The following is a 21,788-nucleotide window of genomic DNA, read 5'->3' as shown; positions in this document are numbered from 1 at the left end:
TGCTAGGAGTTTTCTATGCACGATATCTGCCACACTTTTTGATGCACACAGAAACTGGCAGTGCTTGGGGACTTGCGTAACCATAGCCCCCAAGTCGACAGAATTGATCGTTAGAAGTCGCTGTCAAGTAAACAGAACTGACTCATTTTCTTATCTGATATAGTAGAATAAAACTAAAGGTGCCATAAGATGAGAAAGACTGAATTCAAACTTTTGTGGGCTGCAGTGGTTTGTTACCGAGTTAAATTTTGAAGAATACGCGCTGCCACCTCTCGTGACTGCCAGGGTTGAATACTGAGGATATAACTGCACTACTGTTAACGTGTGAGCAAAGCGATCTCACTAGGGCATCACCTTCTCACTTTTAAGTGATGGTTGCATCTACCCCAAATGTAATGGGCTGTTAAAAGGTACAGTTTATTGGTATATTTTCATTTTCAGCTGACACTTGATGGCAAAAGACAGCTGCGCGTAAACCTTGAAAACTGCCCTCAAACACAGATCACCACATGTTCGCGTTACAAGCACACGACTTCATCATTAGGACTGTAGGATAACAGCAGCATTCTGCAGCTGCTATAAAAAGACATTGATGCAGTGTAACTAGGACTTAGATGTAATGAATGTGAGCTCATTGGTACGAATATATCTGTAGAAACAGTGCTAGTTCAAACACGGACAAAGAAACATCACCGAGGAACAGGTGCTTTATCGTGCGTCCACAAGTATGTAGCCTATAAAATGTGGTGGGGGTGTGCTTAGAAAAGAAGATAGTGCACTCGCACATGGTACTGATGATAAAAGCAGAAGGATGCATCGTTGCAATTGTTGTAGGAAGCTTTATTCAGCGGGTGCTTACACCTATCAATCCTCTGCACATTATTGTGAAAGTCTTCTGTTTTATCATCAGTACCATATGCAATAGCACCATCTTCTTTTCTAAGCACACCCCTCCTTGACTTTTCATAAGCTATATATTTGTGCACACACAATAAAAGCTTTGATGGCAGTCAGTTCCCGTCCTCGTGTGACGTTTCTTTGTTCATTTTTGAAATAGCATTGTTTTACAGGTGTCATCAAGGCATCAGCCGGTTTAACACGATGAAATTGTGAAAAAATTGTGGGGATTGTGTCTTGATTGACGGGAGGGTTGCTTCGTGACTAGACAGGTAGCTGTGATGTGAATCTGCAAAACGACGTCTATCAACTATTAGTTCATGTTTTCTTGTGGTACAAAAAAGAATCGACGGCACTGACCTGGAAGAAGTTGAACATTTCCTCGTTGCCCTTGATCCAGTTGACATTTCTGAGCAGCTCAGTGGGAGGTGCTGGTACAATGCTTGTGGGTGCAGAGTGTAGGCGCATCATTCTCTCTTCGATGGACTGCATTAGAACCACACAGTATTTTCTTACAGCTTTGTTAAGCACAGGCTATGAGAAATTAAATTTTCTTACAGCTTTGTTAAGCACAGGCTACGGTAAATTAGAGTATAAGAAAAATTTTAATGCACCTAAGTGAATACAAGTTAGCAATTCATAATGATATGGTTGTACATGGAGCTAATAAATTGGTGCTATTAAATACTTGTGGCCAGCCAAGCAGCTTGTTAATAAACAGCTGAATCTAAATGGTCCTGAATATTTCAAAAAATTCCATAAAAAATAGAGGCCTAGGAATTATATGGCAGCACTGGCTTTTAAAAAGAATGTTCGATGCTGACATGCATTGCTAAAATATGATATATCTTACTGACTGAGATACGATACACCTCAATGCCTTGAGCAATCCAGTTTAACGCTTCAACTAACAATATTTACAGGTGACATGCATTCAATGAATTTTGGTATATGTGTATACAAAGCATAAGCATCGTGCCCTCGGGTTTCCAAAATTTGGTGCATTACTAAGGCATTATAACTGTAACCACATTTCAGGCAATTTATTGTGAATCTACAGTCTGTCTTTGAAATTTATAGAGAGCAGGATCCCGTTATGCAAAGCCATGCGTGGTTTTGCTGGCTTTCTTGTAAAGGCTGTTTAGGACAATATCTGCTGTGAAGGCTGCTTGTTGAAGATACAATAACCAAATTCGAGCTCTACCATTACTGGGAAGGGGTGATCAAGAGAGGACTCACTCACTGCTTAAAAATTTATTTTCTCCTTCCACATGGTTCATAACCCTTCAGCGCAAACTATGTAACCTTCGAAATCAGAACTGCAACAAGGATCTTGTATATTTCATACCTCCATAAGTGCATGGAAAACTCCATCGTCCAGCATGCCAGCCTCTTTTAGTTCAATCAGCTCATCACGGGTTGTGTTGAGGACGTGGCGCACAGCTCGACGTGTCTTGACTGCCACGGCCACCTTGGGATACTTCTCCTGAAGTGCTGCCAGCTCACGGACGATCTATGCAAGTGTCACAATGATGCACTCCGTATTGACACCGAGCATCTATTGCTTATAGCAATTAAGGAGTATCATGCAAGTTACAGTGAAGCAGTAGTATGACATTAAGTATGGTGTGCACTTCCCCACAATTGAACATGGAAGAGATGAGCATGGCTATAACGAATTGTCGGATATAGCGAAGCAAATATTTTAAAGTCACTGTTTTGTCAGAAGGGCGGGACAGTGAATGCTATCGCAAGTTGGGATGCTGTATGATATAAAGTTAGCAGCTGACTCCATTCGACATGGCCCAACTCCAATGAAATTCTGGCTTAGGAAAAGACAGTCATTGTAGTGAGGGGAGTGGCCTTTGTGCTGTCTATCACTTCTTATGCAAACCTTCAATGCAAACCTATAGGTGAAAACACAGAACACAAAAAGTATAAGTGTACACTGGTCCCTATCAAGATAAGACATGCACGACTGTACGCCATCGCTCAAAGAACACTTTCTGTCGGAGCCACGCAGGCACCCCTCCCCCCCTAAAACCCCTCAAGGGCAAAAAAAAGCACAAACTCAACAACAACCTTTCTTTTTGCTCAGTGCACACTTGGCCTCAGACTCCGCAAAGCTTTACTCAATCAGCCTTACTCAAACTTTTACTCATGGGCACATCTTAGTACGAGTGAGTGACACCTCTTGACTGGCTTTGCTGTCTGCTTGACTGCAATAAGCTCAGCTATCGAGAATTTCATCTTGAATCGTATGAACAGCTAGACTGCTTACGTTTATTAGCTTAGTTATAGAAATGTAATAAGTTCGTAAGTACAATGAAGAACAACATTTCGTGCAAAGAACCAATGACATCACGAAAGAAACTGCTTGTGTGATTTGGTCTCGTAGCAAACATTTTTTTCTCTGCTCAATTATATTTCTTCCACGCACCTCCAGTCTGTTGTCTCCGCAAATCTTGCGAAGCTTCTCGGCGATTGGCTGGTAGTCCACCATGTGGTCCAAGAACTTGCTGACTTCGTACTGGCCCATCATGAAGCCACGGCCGATGTCGTATCCAGCCGTGAGTTGCTCGTTCACGCGATGAGTCACCACACCGGCCACCTTTGTTCCCACTGGCTGTAAAAATATAAGTAACGAGCAAGAATTTAGCCAGTCATTTTGAGAATAGGTGCGAAATCGTGTGTATTATTAGCTCGACATATGAGAAATCTGAAGGGCATCCCACCCCCCCTCCCCAGAATATTGGTATTAGTGTATTAGCATGTTATATCGGCAATTCGCATAAGTGATACAAGAATCATGGGGTATGTTTTGCTGCACAGTGTTAGCTTTTTAACTATATGCTTCACCTCACTACATGGCTGTGCTGCAGTGAAGCTGACTTGATGCATTTTGAAGCTTATCATGTTTACCCGCATACTACACTCAAACCTAATGATAACAAAGTTACGTCTTACACGGAAGTTCGTTATATCTGAAAATTTGTTATAAATGGCTCATACCTAACACTATATCTATTGCAAAACTATTTTTCATTAACTTCGTTATAACCTGTATTTTGTTATATACCGATTCGTAGTATCGAGGCTTGAGTGTACCAGCTCTCATTAATAGCTAACTTTTCTAGGACTGTGAAGATAATTCTAACACGTTTCTCTTGTATTTACTGCTAAATCGCCACTGAATGCCTTGGCTGATGAATGCACACAAAAAAGTCCAGCTTTGCCACAAAGGCGAAACAATGAACGCGATAGCAACAAATTGGAAGGTCGCACGCAGAGTGGCTAGCAGATATAAATGCGCCCCGCGTTTCTCACGCACAAATGACGCACGAAACATGCTTACAAGTACAGATTAATGCGAATAAGCGTCTCAGTTATTACTTCACTGTGTCTGAAAAGCGCGCACTTTTCGCCAACGGAGACTGTGCAACAGCTGCAGTGCCCTATGTGCGCCCAGTAGCTACAACAGAATTGTTCCGGTGAAAGCCCACCGCGAGATAAGGGCGCCTGAGTGGTCCACCCGCCTCCTCTCCGCGGGGGCAAAGTACGCGTGGGAGATGAGAGCGCGCGCCGTCGCGTCGATGGGGTGACGCGCGCTCATTGCGCCATCTTGCTGGTAATGCTGAAAACACGATAGTTCCCCCGAGATGCCCGTCAATAGTGGTAAGTGGTAGATATAAATAGCTCGCCGTTTGAACGTTGAAGGAGGTGCTCCTTCGTAGCTCAGTGCTCCTTCGTAGCTCCCCACTCTCATTTCAGAGGTTTCACGTTCTATTCCGCGCGCCAGTCTTTTTCTGCATTATTTTTCTTTCTTGCGTTTTCACACACACACACACACACACACACACACACACACACACACACACACACACACACACACACACACACACACACATATATATATATATATATATATATATATATATATATATATATATATATATATATATATATATATATATATATATATATATATATATATATATATATAAATGGTGAGTGACGGTGACGCTGAAGTCGACGCAGACGCCAGCAGCAAAATCCAGCCGAGAGTGTCCATATAATTGCCATATACAATAATATTGCCGCTTGATCGGCATGATTATCTACAAATGACGCGAGCACTGATCTTAGTAGTGCGAGGAGAAACATGCTTGCAAGGGTGTGGCGTTTGGCTGACAGTATCGTATATCGCAAGTTGCGGAGAACCAAATAACGTTTCTAGATAAACGCGGGGTGCACTTTTATACTCTAGAAAATTTCTGAGAAGACATCGTAACTATTCGATATAGACAATAATTCGACATAGCAAGATTTTATCTTCACAGGTTCGATGTACCCTTGTTCGTATAATAGCTGTACAAAAATAGCTCTCCGCTCTTCTCCAACGGGTGGTATACTTGCCGTACTGCTTTCTCGACAAGATATACTCTTCCTCTAAGTTGAATCGAGATTGCCGCCTATGACACCACATTTACTGCAAAGCATAATCATATCTCATTATGTATGGTAGACGCGAATACAGTAAAAAAAAGTCGCAGTTTCACCGCAAGGGCGAAACATTGTATGCGATAGCAACAAATTTTAATGTTATACAAAGTGAGGTTGGCAGCTAACTCTCTTGGATCCAGTCTCACGCTGCTCTACAAAACGATTGCGTGAGAGAATACTGCCACTCCAGGGGTACTTTTCGCTCACTCACTTCACATTGAGAGTTCAACCTGCTGATGACTATCTCGCTACCTCATAAATGAAGAAGAAATAAATAAATGTAAGCCACCTTACCCCTTCGCGTCTTTTCATGCTCGTTGAAGACGGGTGGGGCGTTTCCTCCCTGCTTTGATGGCAGGCCTCCTCAGCGAGGTGATATTATCGCATGCACCCTCCTAGCAACGGAGATGGGCTGTCTCGTTTAACCTCTGCGTAAGTCGCGTTCGTCGCCTCCGCTCGCGCGCATTTACCCGAGGGTGGAACGTACGATGTGCGGAGAAATTTTATGAATTTGAATTTTATGCTGGACACGACGGCGACGGCGAAAAACCCGTCGATATTGTCCGTATAATTGTTATCGTGGTAAATAGATGTGATGAACAAGCACACTGACCAGGAACACGCGGAGCAGGCGATGGAAGTGGAGCAGCCGGACGACACGGCACAGCCGAATGGCGACGATGTACGGCGAGTACCACGATCCGGCGAGCTCCATCTCCAGCTCGATGGCGGCCGATGCCACGGAGGCCCACAGCACGACGAAGTCCACGATGTTCCAATAGCTCTTGAAGTGCGCCCGCAGTCCGCGACCCAGTAACTGCGATGAAAAAAATAAATAAAATTGGCCCCGTATCTGCATGTTTCACTGCAAATGTCGTAGAAAGATGATAGCCTTGCTTGTTGAGAAAGTGAACTAAACGTTTATTTGATGTTCTGCGCGAGAAAATTGGTGAATTGTATTCTGGAAGCGCTGCGTTAGAGAGTCTCGATCCGTGCAGCGAAGGCGAACGAGCGCATCGAGGCACGTTATGGTCCCTAGATGAAACAATTTTCCATGGAAGCGACACCTTTTCCTTTCCTCCTCGCCTCCTGCATTTCCGATGGAGGCGGAAATGTTGTAGGCCCGTGTGCTCAGATTTGGGTGCACGTTAAAGAACCCCAGGTGGTCAAAATTTCCGGAGCCCTCCACTACGGCGTCTCTCATAATCATATGGTGGTTTTGGGACGTTAAACCCCACATATCAATCAATCCTCCTCGCCTATGTTCCAGGAGCGCCCCCTAGAAGGTTCAATACTCTCATCAAAAACGAATGTTTGGGTTCAGTTGCAAGATCACGTGCAAGGAATGCACAGATTACAGACGCGGATTTCAAAGAAACGGAGTTGTAAGTGAGAGAATGAGGAGGATGGCTCGAGAACAATGAGTGACGCTACCTTGGAAGCTTGTTGCATCTAGGGACCTTAAGACACGTTAGACACGAGCGCCATCTGGAAGTTGTTTCGAAAACGAAGGAAGGCGTGTGCCCCCGCGGAGAAAGGTACACGCCTCGCCTGTCTCGGAGGCGATAAGGAGTAGAACGCAAAGCGATAGGCAGGGGCCACCACCGTGTCGTATTACGAAGCGTTGGAAACACTTGCCTTTTTGAGCATCGCGTTGCACTGTCAAACAGCGTGATAAACGCTACGGTTCTTGGAATTACTTGTGTGTGCTTTCTCAAGTATAAAGGCACACATACAAAACATCGACGTGTTGTTATGGTGCCACAGATATGCGCAATAATGGCTTTTTAATGACAATCGCACAAGTATGAACGCTGAACCTTGAGCAATATTGGTGGGTGCTGCGGATGGGGTTGGCCGTTTGAGGTATCGTTTGATGCCGTTTGCGGTATTGTTACCGCGGGCAAGCAGACAAATGTTCAGACAGACAGACCAAAATTTCTGCGTCGAAGAAAGGCTCTCGTCTTTAAAAACACGAAAGGGTCGTCAATGTGACACGCATGAATACTACAACTAAAGGTGTTTGTGCTTGAGTCCTGTTCACAAGTTGACTTTCCGGCGTTCATGAACTGAAAGCTGGCTTTTTCACTTGCAGTGTTTTACTGCGGAGAAGCTATTTTTCGTGAACGTTCTTTTTGGGTGCACAGAAAACATTTTGTGCCGAAGTTTGCATCCGTCGCAGCTGAAAGCAGGTTTATTAAAAAGAAAGCAAGTAAAGTTTAACAGTACTTGCTTTATTAAAAAAAAAAACGTAAGTTCGCGAAATGGCAATTAAGGGTGCACAAGATAGGTGCACAAGGAAGGCGGCATCGCAATGTACAAAATCTCTGTTTGCCTTCTATTTTCTATTCTCCCTCTCAATTAGTGCCATGTTATTAAAAAAATAAGTGTTGAGCTCAATCGCCTGATTTTTTGTAATGCTTTTGTGGATGAGCACTTCGTGGCGAAAGAATTTCACGGGGGCATGTGCCCGCGTGCATGTACACATTCCTTGATGTTGCGAGCACTTCACGCCATACGCGTATACTCCAGGCAGGGATTAAATAGCTCAGACCTCCGAGACATTTGCGCTGGCGCTCTACGCAACACAGGGCTGCCCACTGGTGGCGCTGTCGCGGTGCGCCGCAGGCGCCCCCTATGAGCCGCACGGCCTTCGAACCTGCCCGAAAGAAGAGCTCACCTTGAAGACGAGTTCGAAGAAGTAGAAGGTGACGAAGCCGAGGTTTGTCCACCGCAGCACCCAGGTGGCGAAGCACTGTCCGCAGCTTCCCACTCGCAGCACGAGCTCGGCGATGGTGCAGGCCACGTCGGCGGCGAGCACCAGGGTGAGCACGAAGTTGAACGTGGCGTGCTGCGTGGCCACGAAGAAAGGACGACGCCACATCTCGGCGGGCATCTTCTCGCGCCAGCGGGTCTCCGTGTACGCCTGCTTCTCCGTCACGGGCTCTACGAAGTGGTCTTGCTGCGGAAACAAAACGGCGGGTCCCCGAGGACGTGTTTATGTTTTGTCTATCCCTTGCGGCATGCGACTGTTGGGGGACACTGCATTTGACGACGGAGTCGTCGTCACCGTGCTGTTTTGTACAATAAGTGCGTTAAGTTTCCTTCGTCCCCCACGCGCACTGCACTATGGAACCAAGAGAAGCCATGTGAGGCGTCGTTCTTGCACGCGCTGGCTGTGAAAGGAATGGTGCGCGCGTGCCCAGACAGGGCACGGGGTAGGGGGCAGAAGGGAGGGGGGGGGGGTGAGCGTGTGTCACTGCCAAAAGTAACCCCCCCCACTTCCCCAAATTTTCGCTTGCCCTTATTTCCTTCCAGAACTCAATGCACTGGTTTCCCGCCTTCCTGGTCTCCTACAGATCTCGCTTGTCGTGGGCACCAAAATGCATTTGTGGATATTTTATTGCATTCATCTTTTCTTTGTTTGAATTTCGGTCTATACGGTGGATTTACTTCCCCAAGATGCACGTGCTGTGAAAGTGGGATTGGATATGATATCTTCGAACGATGACCACTCACCAACCACTTGTAGACCCTGTTGACCTCCCAGTTCTTGCGCAGTTCATCCACAGTGATAAACCTGCAGAAAGCATGGGAAATCAAAGTTGTACGTTTAAAGCATCACACAACTTTGGTATTTTTCGCCATTAACTCTTCCTGTGCGTTTGTTTTTTAATCGCTTGCCATAAAAGTTCTTTTCGTGCATTACGTTGGGGGTTTACAGTGAGGCATAAATGCAATTGTTGGACCTGCGCTGCATAATGATTTTAATGCAATGAAGCACATGAAGAACATTGAAACATATATGCTACCGTTGTGTTTGTGCAATGTAAGGATTTAAGGTCTGATCACACGTACCCGTTTCAACGCGTCAGCGCGTGCCTCTTCCTATGGAGAGAGACGAAATTGCACTTTATTGGAAACGCGCAGAACGCATGGGACGGACGCTTGGAAACGGTGTGTTGAAGAAAATAATCGCAAATTTCATGGTCGTTATGCATCACTGCACCTTACCAAGAATGCTGAGAAAAGAGTGGCAGGCGTAGCGTAGATAAAAGGCGTAGTTATTAAAGCCTGCAAAGTATGTGGTTGTGCCAAAGTGAATAGCGCGCCCAGAATCTGTTACCACTGACCCAGAGGTCATGCGTTAGAATCCCGTTCAATGAACTCTGTCTTATAGTTGTGCGTGATTTTGACGTCATTTCCGTGACGAAAATACGTCACCAAAATCTTCGTGGTGCCCGGCATAAAACACTTTCGTGTTAAAAAACAACAACCAAATTTCCTTTTCATATCGGCAATGATGCCGACCGATTTAGAGCCAGGTTGTTGTAGACATGCAACTACTGCGCAACTGCCGCTAGCGATAATACGTGTGACGAAATTGTAATGTGAATCAACTTGATGACAGTAGGCGGTACTTACTGGTCAGGCTTGTCAGCGACGGCATCGGCAGCTGAAACGAGGACAGACGCGCTGTCTCGTAGCAACAGGCCGGACTCAAATTGACGCCAGTAGTGCACCTGGGAAAAGATAGAGATACATGCAGTGTTGACATTACAAGCCGACGGCTCCAATAATCACAAATATCAGACGAATAACAAAACAATGTGGGCAGCTTGCAACAATGGTGCCAGGCGGGACTAGCGGGAGAGCTTGGCCCACCTTGTTTATTAGCAATATCCTAATTAGAATTGTCTTAATTAAAGGTAAAAACTAGCAGTGGCTCTGCTCGGCTAGCTCCGTGGTTCGTCCATCCATCCGTACGTACGTACGTACGGACAAACTAGCAAACGAGCTCAGTTGAACCAAGCGCGAGCCCACTAGTGACACATTTCGCGCGCATGATTGCTCGTGATATAAAGCATGCTACCCATTACACAGAATACAGCCATATGCGAAAGCTCACTGACACCGGCTTTATCGATTCAATTGCAGTAATCCACAGTTTAATCTTCTCTACCAACATCATAAGAAGATCACAGCTTATCCAAGGGCTGCATCACGATAAGTGGGGCGAAGAATTCGTCAGTCCGTCCGCGCTTCCGTCCATCCGTTTGCTCTTTCTTTCCGTCCGTCTGTGCGCCCGTCTCTGTGTCTGTTCATCCGTCCGTCTTTCCGTGCGTTCGTTCCTGAGTTTGTCCGTGCGTCCTTCCGTCTGTGCATCTGTCTGTCTGCCTGTCTGTCTGTCTGTCCGTCCGTCCGTCCGTCCGTCCGTCTGTCTGTCTGTCTGTCTGTCTCTCCTTCCGTCCATGTAGTGAACACTCCAAGTACAGTCATGTCGCATCTTTTGATCACGTATTCATCATACAGAAGTACCGCCATCCAGCAGACATTCCAAGGAGTAAACGAGAGGTGGCATGGCCGGACTAAAGGAGCGGCACGCGCCCACTATCTTGCGGCCTGCGCTCCGTGTCTAGTTTCCGCCTTTCACCGCCGCTAGTTCATGGCACTGTGGCCCAACCCTAAATAAACCTGTGTTTACAGAAAATGTTTAACGATTTCGACTACTTCGTACTCAACTATGGGAGAGCCCTGAGCCGTCCCGCTAGGACACAGAAATTTTAGTCTCTTGCAGAAACCAAGGAGATTGCGTCCAGCGAGTTTAACGTGGCAACCTTTTTTGGTCAGATAGTGCACTGTCACAGCGAAACCTATAGAAGAGCGGCCTTTTTTTAACACTCTTAGAGCAGCTGCTGCAAGCACACTTGGGGTACCAACTACGCCATCAATCACTGCGTGACAGGCAGGCATTCACTATGCCGCATTTTTCGTCATTCTTCGGAGAAGCGTGGTATTCACTAAACACTTGCAACTAATTTCGGGCAAATTTTGTTTTTAATGAAGTGGCTGACGACGATGAAGAATAACGCCTGAAGTAAGTGTTTTGTTTCCCTGGGTAAGTGTGTGCCACAGTTAATAAGTGACGAAGAACAAGATTTTGTAGTGGGTCTGGAGCATTAGACGACCCACTCGTTACGTGATTCGCATTGTGTGACGCCCGGTTGCTCTTTCGCTGTTATATAACGCTTTATTACTCATATTAACGTGATTCCTTTCCCGACATCAAGCCTTCCTAAGGCAAGTTTGCAAACAAGTCCCAAGCACCGGAGAGAACCAGCGTTGGAATACTCGGCTGGCGTGCAGTGGACCCGGGTTCGAGTCCCATTACGTTCTTAATGTCATTTGTTGCTTTATTTCGTTTCGCGTGATAGTGGTTATACGGACAGCGGCGGCGTGACCCGTGTTTGATCCCCTAACAGCTTTCGTTGTAAAACTGACAGAAGGAATTGCAGAATCTCGTCGTGAAGTCGTTCACGGCGTAATTTCTGTCAACAGGGCCTCATCAAATGTGAGGCCCACGATACGACTTTATGCTCTCCCATATTAGAGTACCTAGTACTTTAAATCGTTACCCACTTTTTCCGAACACACCTTTTTGTACACGTGCTGGGACAGCTTTGGGCTCTGTCATAGAGTGTGCATCACAATTTATTGAAACACAAGTAGAAACAGAATGAACATCGCCAATCAAACAGAAAGGGCGTTTTTTTTTTAAATGCTGGAGTGGAAGTTACTGCCCGGGGAGTAAAGTCTTGCCATCAAAAGATGGCGACTGCGGGCGCCATCTTATAGGGGCATAATAAACTGGCGGTGAAGGAACGAGGCATGTTTTATTGTACGTGTACCTTTCTTGTACATAAGCAAAACAAAGAAAACAAGTAAAACCTGTGTATAATCACTAATGAGCACTAAAACACAAAGTTTTCTGTGTATCCGAATGTTAGAAGTTTAAAAAAAAATTGGAGCCCGCATCTTCTTACGGGAGGAACTCGAGTAAATGCGTCGCGGAGGGGGGGGGGTTCACATGAATGTTGCGCAGTCGGGTATACTTAATTATAATTGTGTTTTATAATTCCTATTTGTTGAATGAAGGAGAAGCGAAGACAAGGAGTGTAAAGTGAAAGTGTGTCTTTATTGCTTAATGCCGTCGTCGTAATGGACGGAGAGGAGACGCCCTCGACTGAACTCCGAACGCGCGCTCCGCCGCTATATACACGCTGCCATAGAGTTTCTCACAATCATACTTAGAGGGAAGTGTGGCGCCACCGTCTATGCGAATTTTCGAAGGGGCCCCGTAGGAGCGCTGGTAATGACGGTGGCTGTGTTCCAATACTCACCGTAGACGGCTAAATAGACAGCTAAATGGACGGCGGCCATCTTAAGTCCTATTCCAATTTTCACGTAGCCGGCAAAATAGACAGCTCCGAGAAGACCGCATCGTAGACAAATACGATGCAGGCAACTTTGCTGCCTAAACAAGATGGCGGCTCAGCAAATCGCTCAGATAGATCGCATATCGCCGGAATGGCCGTCTGCACACAAGCTGACGCTTCCCCAGACGCTTAATGTGAGTAACGCTTATTTGTTTTTGATTTTTTACACGAAATAAGCCAGAAAATACAACTGTTACGTTTGTTTATTTAGCTTTTTCTAACGACGCGAGGTGGCGCATTGTCGCTTAAAGACGTCTAAATCTGTTCCGATTCTCGGACAGCATGGGCTCGATGCTGTCTTCTAAGCAGTCTGCGTAGACTGTCTAAGTGCTGTCTAAGAATTGGAACACATCCGGTATATGTGTCTACGAGGCTGGTGTTGAGCGAGACTTCGGCTCAAAAGTGAATACGACTGCGTAAGTAAAGCTTTTCTAAAACAAAACGTTCATAAACGAATCTCATTCACGCGTACTATATTCTAAAATAAAAGTCCACTTACCTTGAAGGCACAACCAAACGGCGACATAATAAAACAGACGACATAAAAGTGGTGGAGGGAACGCTCGCTTTGTCGTCCGCCTGCCAAGCTTAGCGGCCATTGGTTACTTCTCACGCTTGGTAAAACTGTACGTCGACGCAGAAGCTTTGAGTGTTAAACAAAACACCTTTCCGTGCAATGACAAAAATAAATAGCCTATTACCTGCTCATTTGGTAAGAAATACGTAATTGTAACGTCAAGCCAGATGCGTTTTCGAGGTATACAAATCCGAGCCAAGTTCAAAACTCACATATCTTGTTACACTCTAATCTTGTCGTTACCTTGCGTCCAGCAGCTCACTAGCGCCAGATTTCCCTCTCGGTAAGTTTGCGAGAAACTCTATGCACGCCGCCCGCTTTCGTAGACGAGCCGAGCACACTCAGTGTGGTTGTGGACGGCGCCGACGCCGAAGCGTGACATCGTGCGACTAAGAAACGCTTCAAAATGGAATGAATCGAATTCTTCATATTTCACAGAATGCCACGCATGCATGCGTACTACGGAGGGGCCGCTTGGCTATATACTACACACGGAACCAACGTTTATAGATACTAATTCAGTTTCGAAACTCCGCCGCCGAAGCCGGGCGCGTCTTACTCCTAGGGGGTGTGAGGGCGCTGCGGTCGACTTTTGCGCGGTGCCGACGGGCCAGCCGGTGCAGGCGAGCGCTTCGGTGTGCCAGTGGCCATGGTTTTCTGGGTCGTGCTGTGGGGTTGCTCGTTGTTTTCTTCTCGTTTTGTGGTTGTGAATTGTGTATGTGCTGTTAGTGAGTGACTGCCGATAGATTTGCTCGTTGTTTTCTTCTCGTTTTGAGGTTGTGAACTGTGTATGTGCTGTTAGTGAGTGACTACCGATAGATTTGCTCGTTGTTTTCTTCTCGTTTTGAGGTTGTGAACGGTGTATGTGCTGTTAGTGAGTGACTGCCGATAGATTTGCTCGTTGTTTTCTCCTCGTTTTGAGGTTGTGAACTGTGTATGTGCTGTTAGTGAGTGACTGCCGATAGATTTGCTCGTTGTTTTCTTCTCGTTTTGAGGTTGTGAACTGTGTTTGTGCTGTGAGTGAGCGACTGCCGATGATAGATTTGCTCGCTGTTACGAACAGTCAACAAAGTCGCCGGCGTTCAAGGCCAGCCGCTCTCCCCCACGAAGTGCTGTCCGATTCCTCACCGTGTCCCAGGCTTCACATGTGAAATGCCATAACATTCAGCCAACATGCCGACGTGTTTTGTGCCTGGCTGCACAAGCGGATATAGGAGTAACCCCGACAAGCGGCACTTTTTTGCCCCACCGTCGAACCCCGAGCTTCTTGACAGGTGGCGAAGAGCTATTCCCCGCGCTGATAAGTTGCTCAGCAAAACATGCAAGGTGTGCGACGTTCACTTTCAGCCGGCAGACACCACGAAAATATATAAGCATATCATCAATGGTGAAGGGGTGGAGGTTGAGCGGGGTGCATGGGCTCTGAAAAGTGGTGTCGTTCCGACGCAATTCCCGAACTTACCCAGCTATCTGTCTTCTGCACCGAAGAGGCGGTGGTCGCCGAAAAAGAGAGCAAGTGTTTGTCGGCGTGCAGAGACTGTGTCTTGCCACCCACCTCCCGAAGAGCCAAATGAGCTTCCGAGTGATTGCGAGAGCACTGATCTCGCGTACATTATCGAGAACAGTGCCTCACTGCGGCTAGTTCGGAATTGGCAGTTGTCAATTGTGGAAGATGAAGCAGAAAACAGCCGGCAAGCAGTTTTCTGCGAGACAGGGATGAGCGCAGGTGTTTTCTCTATCATGAAGAGCGTTGTGATACGAGAAGATCTTACGTATACGTTATTTCAGCGAACGGAAAACTGCTGCAAGAGTCACTTGTTGACGTGCGGGTACGCTCCCAGAAAGACGTTGAAGCGATAGTGCAACTTGTGCACAGTATGAAATTCTGCCTTCGGTGCACCCGCAGTGAGGTCAGCGGTGCGAGATTTCGGCGCACGTTAAAGATCCCCAGGTAGTCAATATTAATCCGGTGCCATCCACTACGGCGCGTCTAAACGCCGGCGTTGCGTCGGCGCGTTAAACCTTGCAATCAATCAAAACACGAATGGATTTGGGTTAGGACATCTGATTGGCAACGAAAACATTTCCCTTCCTATCAAGGCCACGCGCGCGCTTTCAGTCAAACCAAACGAGGGCTGGGTGTGCAGGGCGCAGTTAAATCATAAGCTTGTGGCCTCGAATGTTCCGAATGCGTAGAAAATAATACAGTGGTGCGTTGCGACACGCATTAAGAACATCACACACCAGAGTGGAGCGCTTAAGATTTAAAAGCTGCAACGGGCGTAATAAAATCAGACGGCTTGCTAAGCCCGCTGCGCAAGCGCAACGTTGGAGCTAGCAGACGACGCTCGCAACGATAGCGCAATTCTCGACTGCAGCGCCGCGGTGTCAGGAACCGCAGCGGGCCGGCTGCGTTCAATGGCCGCGGCGGCGAGTTTCTAAACTGAAATATATTTATAAACGTTGCACGGAACAACTAGAAACTCCAGCTGAGCCTTTTTGTGTTCAGAACAAATGCCGGACGATGTTGCGTACGATACACTCTACTATGGGATAGCTTCGAGCTGTCCCGGTATAAAAAAAATTGGCCTGCTCGGAAAAGTTTATTTGCGCTATGTACAGAGAACAAAAGTTTAATGATATTTCAGTAATAAGGGAACACACACGTTGGTACATATATGTACCAAGACAAACATCACTACGTTGCAATGAAGACATCATTGCCCTAATATACACGGCAATGTTGGCATACATGTACACAAGAATTCAATGCTATATCGATATAGAAGTAATGGTATAACGATACAATAGATGCAATGAAACACAATTGGTTACAAACGAAGTCATGAATAACTAGTCAACGAGAGCTACTTAGCGCTACGTCAGTCGCAAAATGAGTTGTATATAGCTTTTCGTGTTCAATGCTGACGAAAGGGCACGACCAATGCCGTAGAAAATCTTGCTTCTCGAGGTAAAAAAAAAGAGCTCCTCAGAGAGGAACGCGAGGATCTTTCGTCTCATTCGGCCCAGTATCGGCCACAAAGAACGCCGGCAGAAATTTGCTGCTCCAGCCTCGCATTGGTTTCGCCAAAGGCTGAACAGCCCTGCAATGATTAAAAGAGCCGAAAAGCGCCCGCGCGGAAATCGGCCGTTGGACACGAGTGTTCGCACACCTTGTCCCCGAAAACCGCCATGGACCGCGCGCCAAAAAAGGCGGGAGACCACGCATTCAATCGACGCATGTCGATTGGTCTGAACCATGACGCAGTTGGGGCAAGTGGAAGTGCGAACCACCTGCCATCGCTGCAACCTATCTCGAGTAGGGAGATAGCTCCAGACAGCCGCCAGACAAAGTCCCGGAGATGTCCTGGTAACACTGCTGCAGTTATTCGTTTCAAAGGCGGTTCATTATAGATTGACGGTGGTGGGGCACCAAGGACCGTATAAGGGCGGCCATTGTGTCCACCACTTTAGATTCAGCCACCTCTATTTCTGGGCACATAGCCTCCGAACGTCGGTGAAATGCCAGAAGGGCTCGATACAAAGACGGCAATTCAGTTGATTGGGGACCTTGGTTAATTTGGCTAGCTGGCAGTAATGCACGTAGTGATGGGCCCAGATGGTAGCGAGCCAGTGTCTGATCGGGCATGCCATCATTGCTTATGCAATATAGTGTGGAGGCACAAAGTAGAGGCCGTGACGGAAACGTTGGGGAATGCGAAACCGCCATGCTCTCATGGTTGAGCTAATGCCGGACGAGATAGCCATTCTGTACCACCAGACCAAATAAAACTGATGCAACTTTGCACCTTCCTGCAGACATGGAGCGGTGGCTTAGCAGAATGGCAAAGGTACCAAAATTTTCCGAGGTACACCGCTTGAGATAAGTATCGGCGTTCCAAGAAGCGAAATACAAAGTGCCTGGCTGCTTTTATATCACTTTGAAGAGTTTGTATAACGGATGACCAGATGCTGTCTTGTACACCAAATGCAGTGAAAGTATTGCCCTGGTATTGCAATGTTACGAGGCCCCTGTAAAGGCGACGTGATGCGGATACGACCGCTGGGGTTGCCAATGAAAAAAATATTGGCTTTTAGAAAAGTTTAACCTTGCACTGGAGATAATGCCAAAATCATGGAAAGTATCAAGAGCATGCTGCAGCGACTGTTCATTAAGTACATATAGAGTACATATAGAGTAATATCATCTGCATATGCAGTGACCTTTACTTTAGTGTTACCAGATAGGAGTAAGCCTCCAATCTGCGGATCACGTTCAACGGCCCTTAAGAAGGGTTCTAATGCAAGGATGAATAGAGCTGGGGAGAGGGGACACCCTTGACGCACCGCACTCGTGACCTTAAATGGGTTACTCCCATGAAAATCTATGTAAAGGGTACTTCCTGATTTAGGGCACATCGCGTGAATGAGGTCAATGAACTTATCCAGGAATCCGAATGCATGTGAAACATTTAGTAAGAAAGCCATGTTCTATAAAATCAAAAGCTTCCTCCTGATCTAAGGAAACCATCAGTCCTTGCGCACATCAGCTTGGGTGTACTGAATGATGTCACGCGTTAGTCACGTATGGGTGTGGATTTCTCGGCCCGGAGCAAGACGGACCTGGTGGGGAGCTATAAATGTTGCAAGAGATTGACTGATTCGGCGCACCAAGAGGTTGACCAAGAGCCTTATTTATGCAGGGTTATAGGGCGCCAATCTTCTGGTCGCGTAGACATTTGGTCTTTATTGGGGACTAGTGTTATACGGCCTCTGCGGAAAGAGGTTGCAAAGGTAGTATTTCAGAAACACTTGCAAATGACGCGTGACATGAATGAATTAATGATAGGCCAGGACTGTACATAGAATTCTGCAGGGAGTCCGTCAGGCCGTGGGGCTGAAAACCCGTTTTCATTGCTGTCTAATGCGCGCTTTATTTCGTCACTATGGCGGGGATAGTAGAACGTCACGTGACGTGCTGGAATTATGTGGTAGGTCTTTTAGCAGTGGATGCGAAGAAACGGATCCTGAGTAACTGACACCAGCAACAGATTGAGCCATTGACTGAAAGTGTTGAGTGAATGCCTGAAAGTCACCCGTAGCCGCAACAGCTGGTGCGGTAGAGTTTAGCGAGTGGGCAGGCGAGCCTGGTGGACGAAGCGGAACTCTGCGTGCATACCTTAGCACCTAAGCGTACTCACACGGTGCACGTCTACAGCGCCAAGCTGCAGCCGAGAGCGAAGAAGCGCGCATAGTACGTTGGTACCGTTCGACGAGCTCCTCTTGCCGTGCACGCATAACTGGAGAAGGGCTGGGATCACGGTGGGTGTGCTCAGACAAAGTAGCTAACGATTTAGAGCACTTGGTACTCTACTCGAAGTGCGTCTTTGTGTGACTGTTTTTCCCTTGTTAGCCTCGAACAGCTGGCAATTTATAAGTCGCCAGGGCCCGCCTCGCCGTGTTATTTAATCGGAAACAACTATCTCTTATTTCATAGGTAACGTAGCGTTTACACCAATAGATCAAAGCTAACCGATCGCTAAGCGGGCACCACCCAGGAAAGACCACGTTTCCGAGATCCTTGGAGGGAAAAGGCTGGTTTCATTCTTACTGGCAAGGCATTGCGGGAGCTTCCACTCGAACAATTTTTGCAGCGTGTATACACTGGCCGAAGTTGAGTAGTTTCGCGTGGCTTACCGTGAGCAGTTCTGCGCAAGCGCGATGAGCAGTGCATGACGTCACACGCGGCGCAAGGCTGGCGCACTTGAGAACGCCTGGAAGCTCTTGGAGGGACATATCACTTGTGGGCTGCCGCTTGGATCACGCGAATGGCTCGCTCGCTAGTGAGACGTCAACCTAGCAGCTTCCAGGCCTTCTTTGGCGCTACAGCTGTGCGCCGTGACGTCATGCACTACTCTTCGCGCTTGCGCAGAACTGCTCACAGTAAGCCATGCGAAACTGCTCAACCTCGGCCAGTGCATTCGCAACTTTCGGCTGCGGTGGCGCCGCTATACAGCAACCGGCGAAAGCTGTTATGCGGTGATAGAACGAAACTTGCCTGGCGACAACGTGTCAGCCGTGCTTCGTCGTCGCTCTGTCGGACAACTTCGTGCGCGTGCGGGAAATGAAGCACGATAAATTTTGTTGGCGCAAGGTTGTGGAACCCTTCAGCTTCAGTAAATGGCAAATAATACAAGAGCAATCGCGTGTGCTGGGGGCTGCAATGGTCAAACCGCACCGTGAAAGGCGCCATACGCGTGCTTGGTTTTCTTTTCGACTGGCGATGGAAAAAGCTATGGAAAAAGTTTGCAATGCAAACATGCAATACCATACCAGTTTTGCAACATGTCATGTGAACGAAGCCACCGCAACAGCAGCAAGATCATGAAATGTAAATCATAACATACATGTCATGATTTTCATGTTATGACTAGTCAAATATACTCGTCCTATAGGCATGTTATGTCATACCAAGTTTGGTATCTATACCATTATTGAAACGGCCAGGAGAGCTAAAAGTCGTAGGCGGTTAGACAGACAGATAGATAGATAGATAGATAGATAGATGCGCTCAAAGTCGCCGAAGTTCGCTAAGAAATGCTTCGCATGTAATATACTCGTCATATAGGCATGTTATGCTATTCGAAGTTTGGCATCGATACCATTATCCAAACGGCCAGGAGAGCTAAAAGTCGTAGGCGGCTAGATAGCTAGATAGATACGCTCAAAGTCGCCGGAGTTCGCTAAGAAATGCTTCGCATTAAAAAAGTGGTTGACGATTTAGAGTGCTTGGTGCTCTACAATGGGAGAGTATAGAGTCGTCCCATTGACCTGACTGAAGACAGGGCGTTAATTTGAGCTCTGTATTTAAAAAAAAAGGGGGTAACTATTTAGAGTACTTGGTACTCTACTATGGGAGAGCGTAAAGTCGTCTGGTGGGTGGTTTAAGAGAATTTTATTTCCGGATATATCTTACCTAGCTTATGTGCACACAGAAAAATGGACAATGGTGATCAATGCGTATGTACAATGCAAGCTGTTATATACAGCGAAAAGAACTTATTTGCGTATGCAGTGATGTACAATGCAAAGATTGTACAACAAAGACAGGACATTCATGGACATCGAGATGATTTAACTTAAATAAACAGGAAGGCTATATGAACAAACAAGGGGCGTCACTCACAGTGTAGGGTGATGTTTTAGCATTCACCTGTGAGGACAGTTTGCTCTCGTGCTCAAGAACAATATTGCACAAAAGCGACATGTTTCTAAAGGAGAAGAGCAAAATACACCCGTGGGTGTGAGCTCTGTGTTTAGAATAAGTGGTTAACGATTTACAGTACTTGTTACTCTACTATGGGAGAGCACTAAGCGGGGGGGGGGGGGGTTAGAAAAAGTGGGCAACGATTTAGAGTACCAAGTACTCTACTATGAGAGAGCCATCCCTACATTATGACTAACTAGCTTTATTACAGGCACACGCGTTGCAAGTCGCTTACATTGCACATTGATCGTCTCAACCTCAATGAATGTGCTGGTCATACGCCAAACTGTCTGTCAAATTCGTAGGCGATAAAAAAACTACGCCATAACTATTCTCATTTCATAAATGTAAGACACCAATAACGAACTGTCTTTATTTACAGTGAATCTTAAGTTAAAAAGGAAGACGAACTGAACACGTGTTGGCCGTGTTACTAAGTGGCACTCGCTCGGCGCAGCTTCATTTTCTCATCACGCAATACGGCTGAACGAAAATTGTGAACAGCTTTGCTAGTGAAAAAAAAAAAATTGGCCCCGTATCTGCACGGTAATCTGCAAATATCGTCGAAAGACGATAGTCTTGCGTGTGGAGGGAGTGAGCAAAACATTTATTTGATGTTCTGCGCGAGAAAAATCGGTGAATGGTATTCTGGAGGCGCTGCGTTACAGTGCCTCGAGCGTGCAGCGGAGGCTAATGAGCGCATAAAATCACGTCACACGTGAGACGTGAGCGCCACCTGCCAGTTTTCTTCAAAAACAAAGCGCGTGGCTTTGAGACGAGTGTGCGCGCCCGTCTCAGAGGTGATGAGGTGTAGAACGCAAGGCGACGGGTAGGTGCCACTGCCGTCTCGTTTTAGCAAAGTGTTGGAACATTCTCCTGTTCGTGCAACCGTTGCATGGTCTTCGCAGCGTGATAAGCGCTACGGTCCTTAAAATTACTTATATATGCCTTTTCTAGTAAAAATGCACATGCAGAATACATACGTGCTGTTATGGTGCCCCATACATGCGCAATAATTGCTTTTTAATCGACAATTGCACAAGTATGAACGCTGAATCTTGAGCAACATTGGTGGGCGCTGCGGATGGGGTCGGCCATTTCAAGTACCCGATGCTGTTAAGAGAGGACAAACAGACAAATGTACAGACATACATACACAAATTTTTGCGTCGAAGGTCCCCAAGAAAGACTATCGTCTTTAAAAAAAACACAGAATACTATCCACGTAGTGAATGACGATGAGTAGGGTGAAAGCTTCGGAGGGGCG

The 21,788-nt window shown here is 46.6% G+C and overlaps 1 protein-coding gene across 5 annotated transcripts in view; it reads right to left on the bottom strand.

The window, feature by feature from the left end:
• LOC119167231 (sperm-specific sodium:proton exchanger-like) overlaps positions 1-21,788 on the bottom strand; it is a 305,567-nt gene that overhangs the window by 10,660 nt on the left and 273,119 nt on the right. For all 5 annotated transcript variants that reach the window (XM_075866889.1, XM_075866887.1, XM_075866890.1 and 2 more), the window contains 7 exons: positions 9,826-9,923; positions 8,920-8,980; positions 8,081-8,362; positions 6,014-6,217; positions 3,338-3,523; positions 2,246-2,410; positions 1,258-1,383 (listed from right to left, as the gene is read on the bottom strand). In XM_075866889.1, coding sequence (XP_075723004.1) covers positions 1,258-1,383; positions 2,246-2,410; positions 3,338-3,523; positions 6,014-6,217; positions 8,081-8,362; positions 8,920-8,980; positions 9,826-9,923 — 1,122 coding nt within the window. The remainder of the gene's footprint in view (positions 1-1,257; positions 1,384-2,245; positions 2,411-3,337; positions 3,524-6,013; positions 6,218-8,080; positions 8,363-8,919; positions 8,981-9,825; positions 9,924-21,788) is intronic.

The sequence above is a fragment of the Rhipicephalus microplus genome, chromosome 6 (assembly GCF_043290135.1).
Source record: "Rhipicephalus microplus isolate Deutch F79 chromosome 6, USDA_Rmic, whole genome shotgun sequence".
Lineage (NCBI taxonomy): Eukaryota > Metazoa > Arthropoda > Arachnida > Ixodida > Ixodidae > Rhipicephalus > Rhipicephalus microplus.
This window is presented reverse-complemented; position numbering and strand designations above follow the sequence as displayed.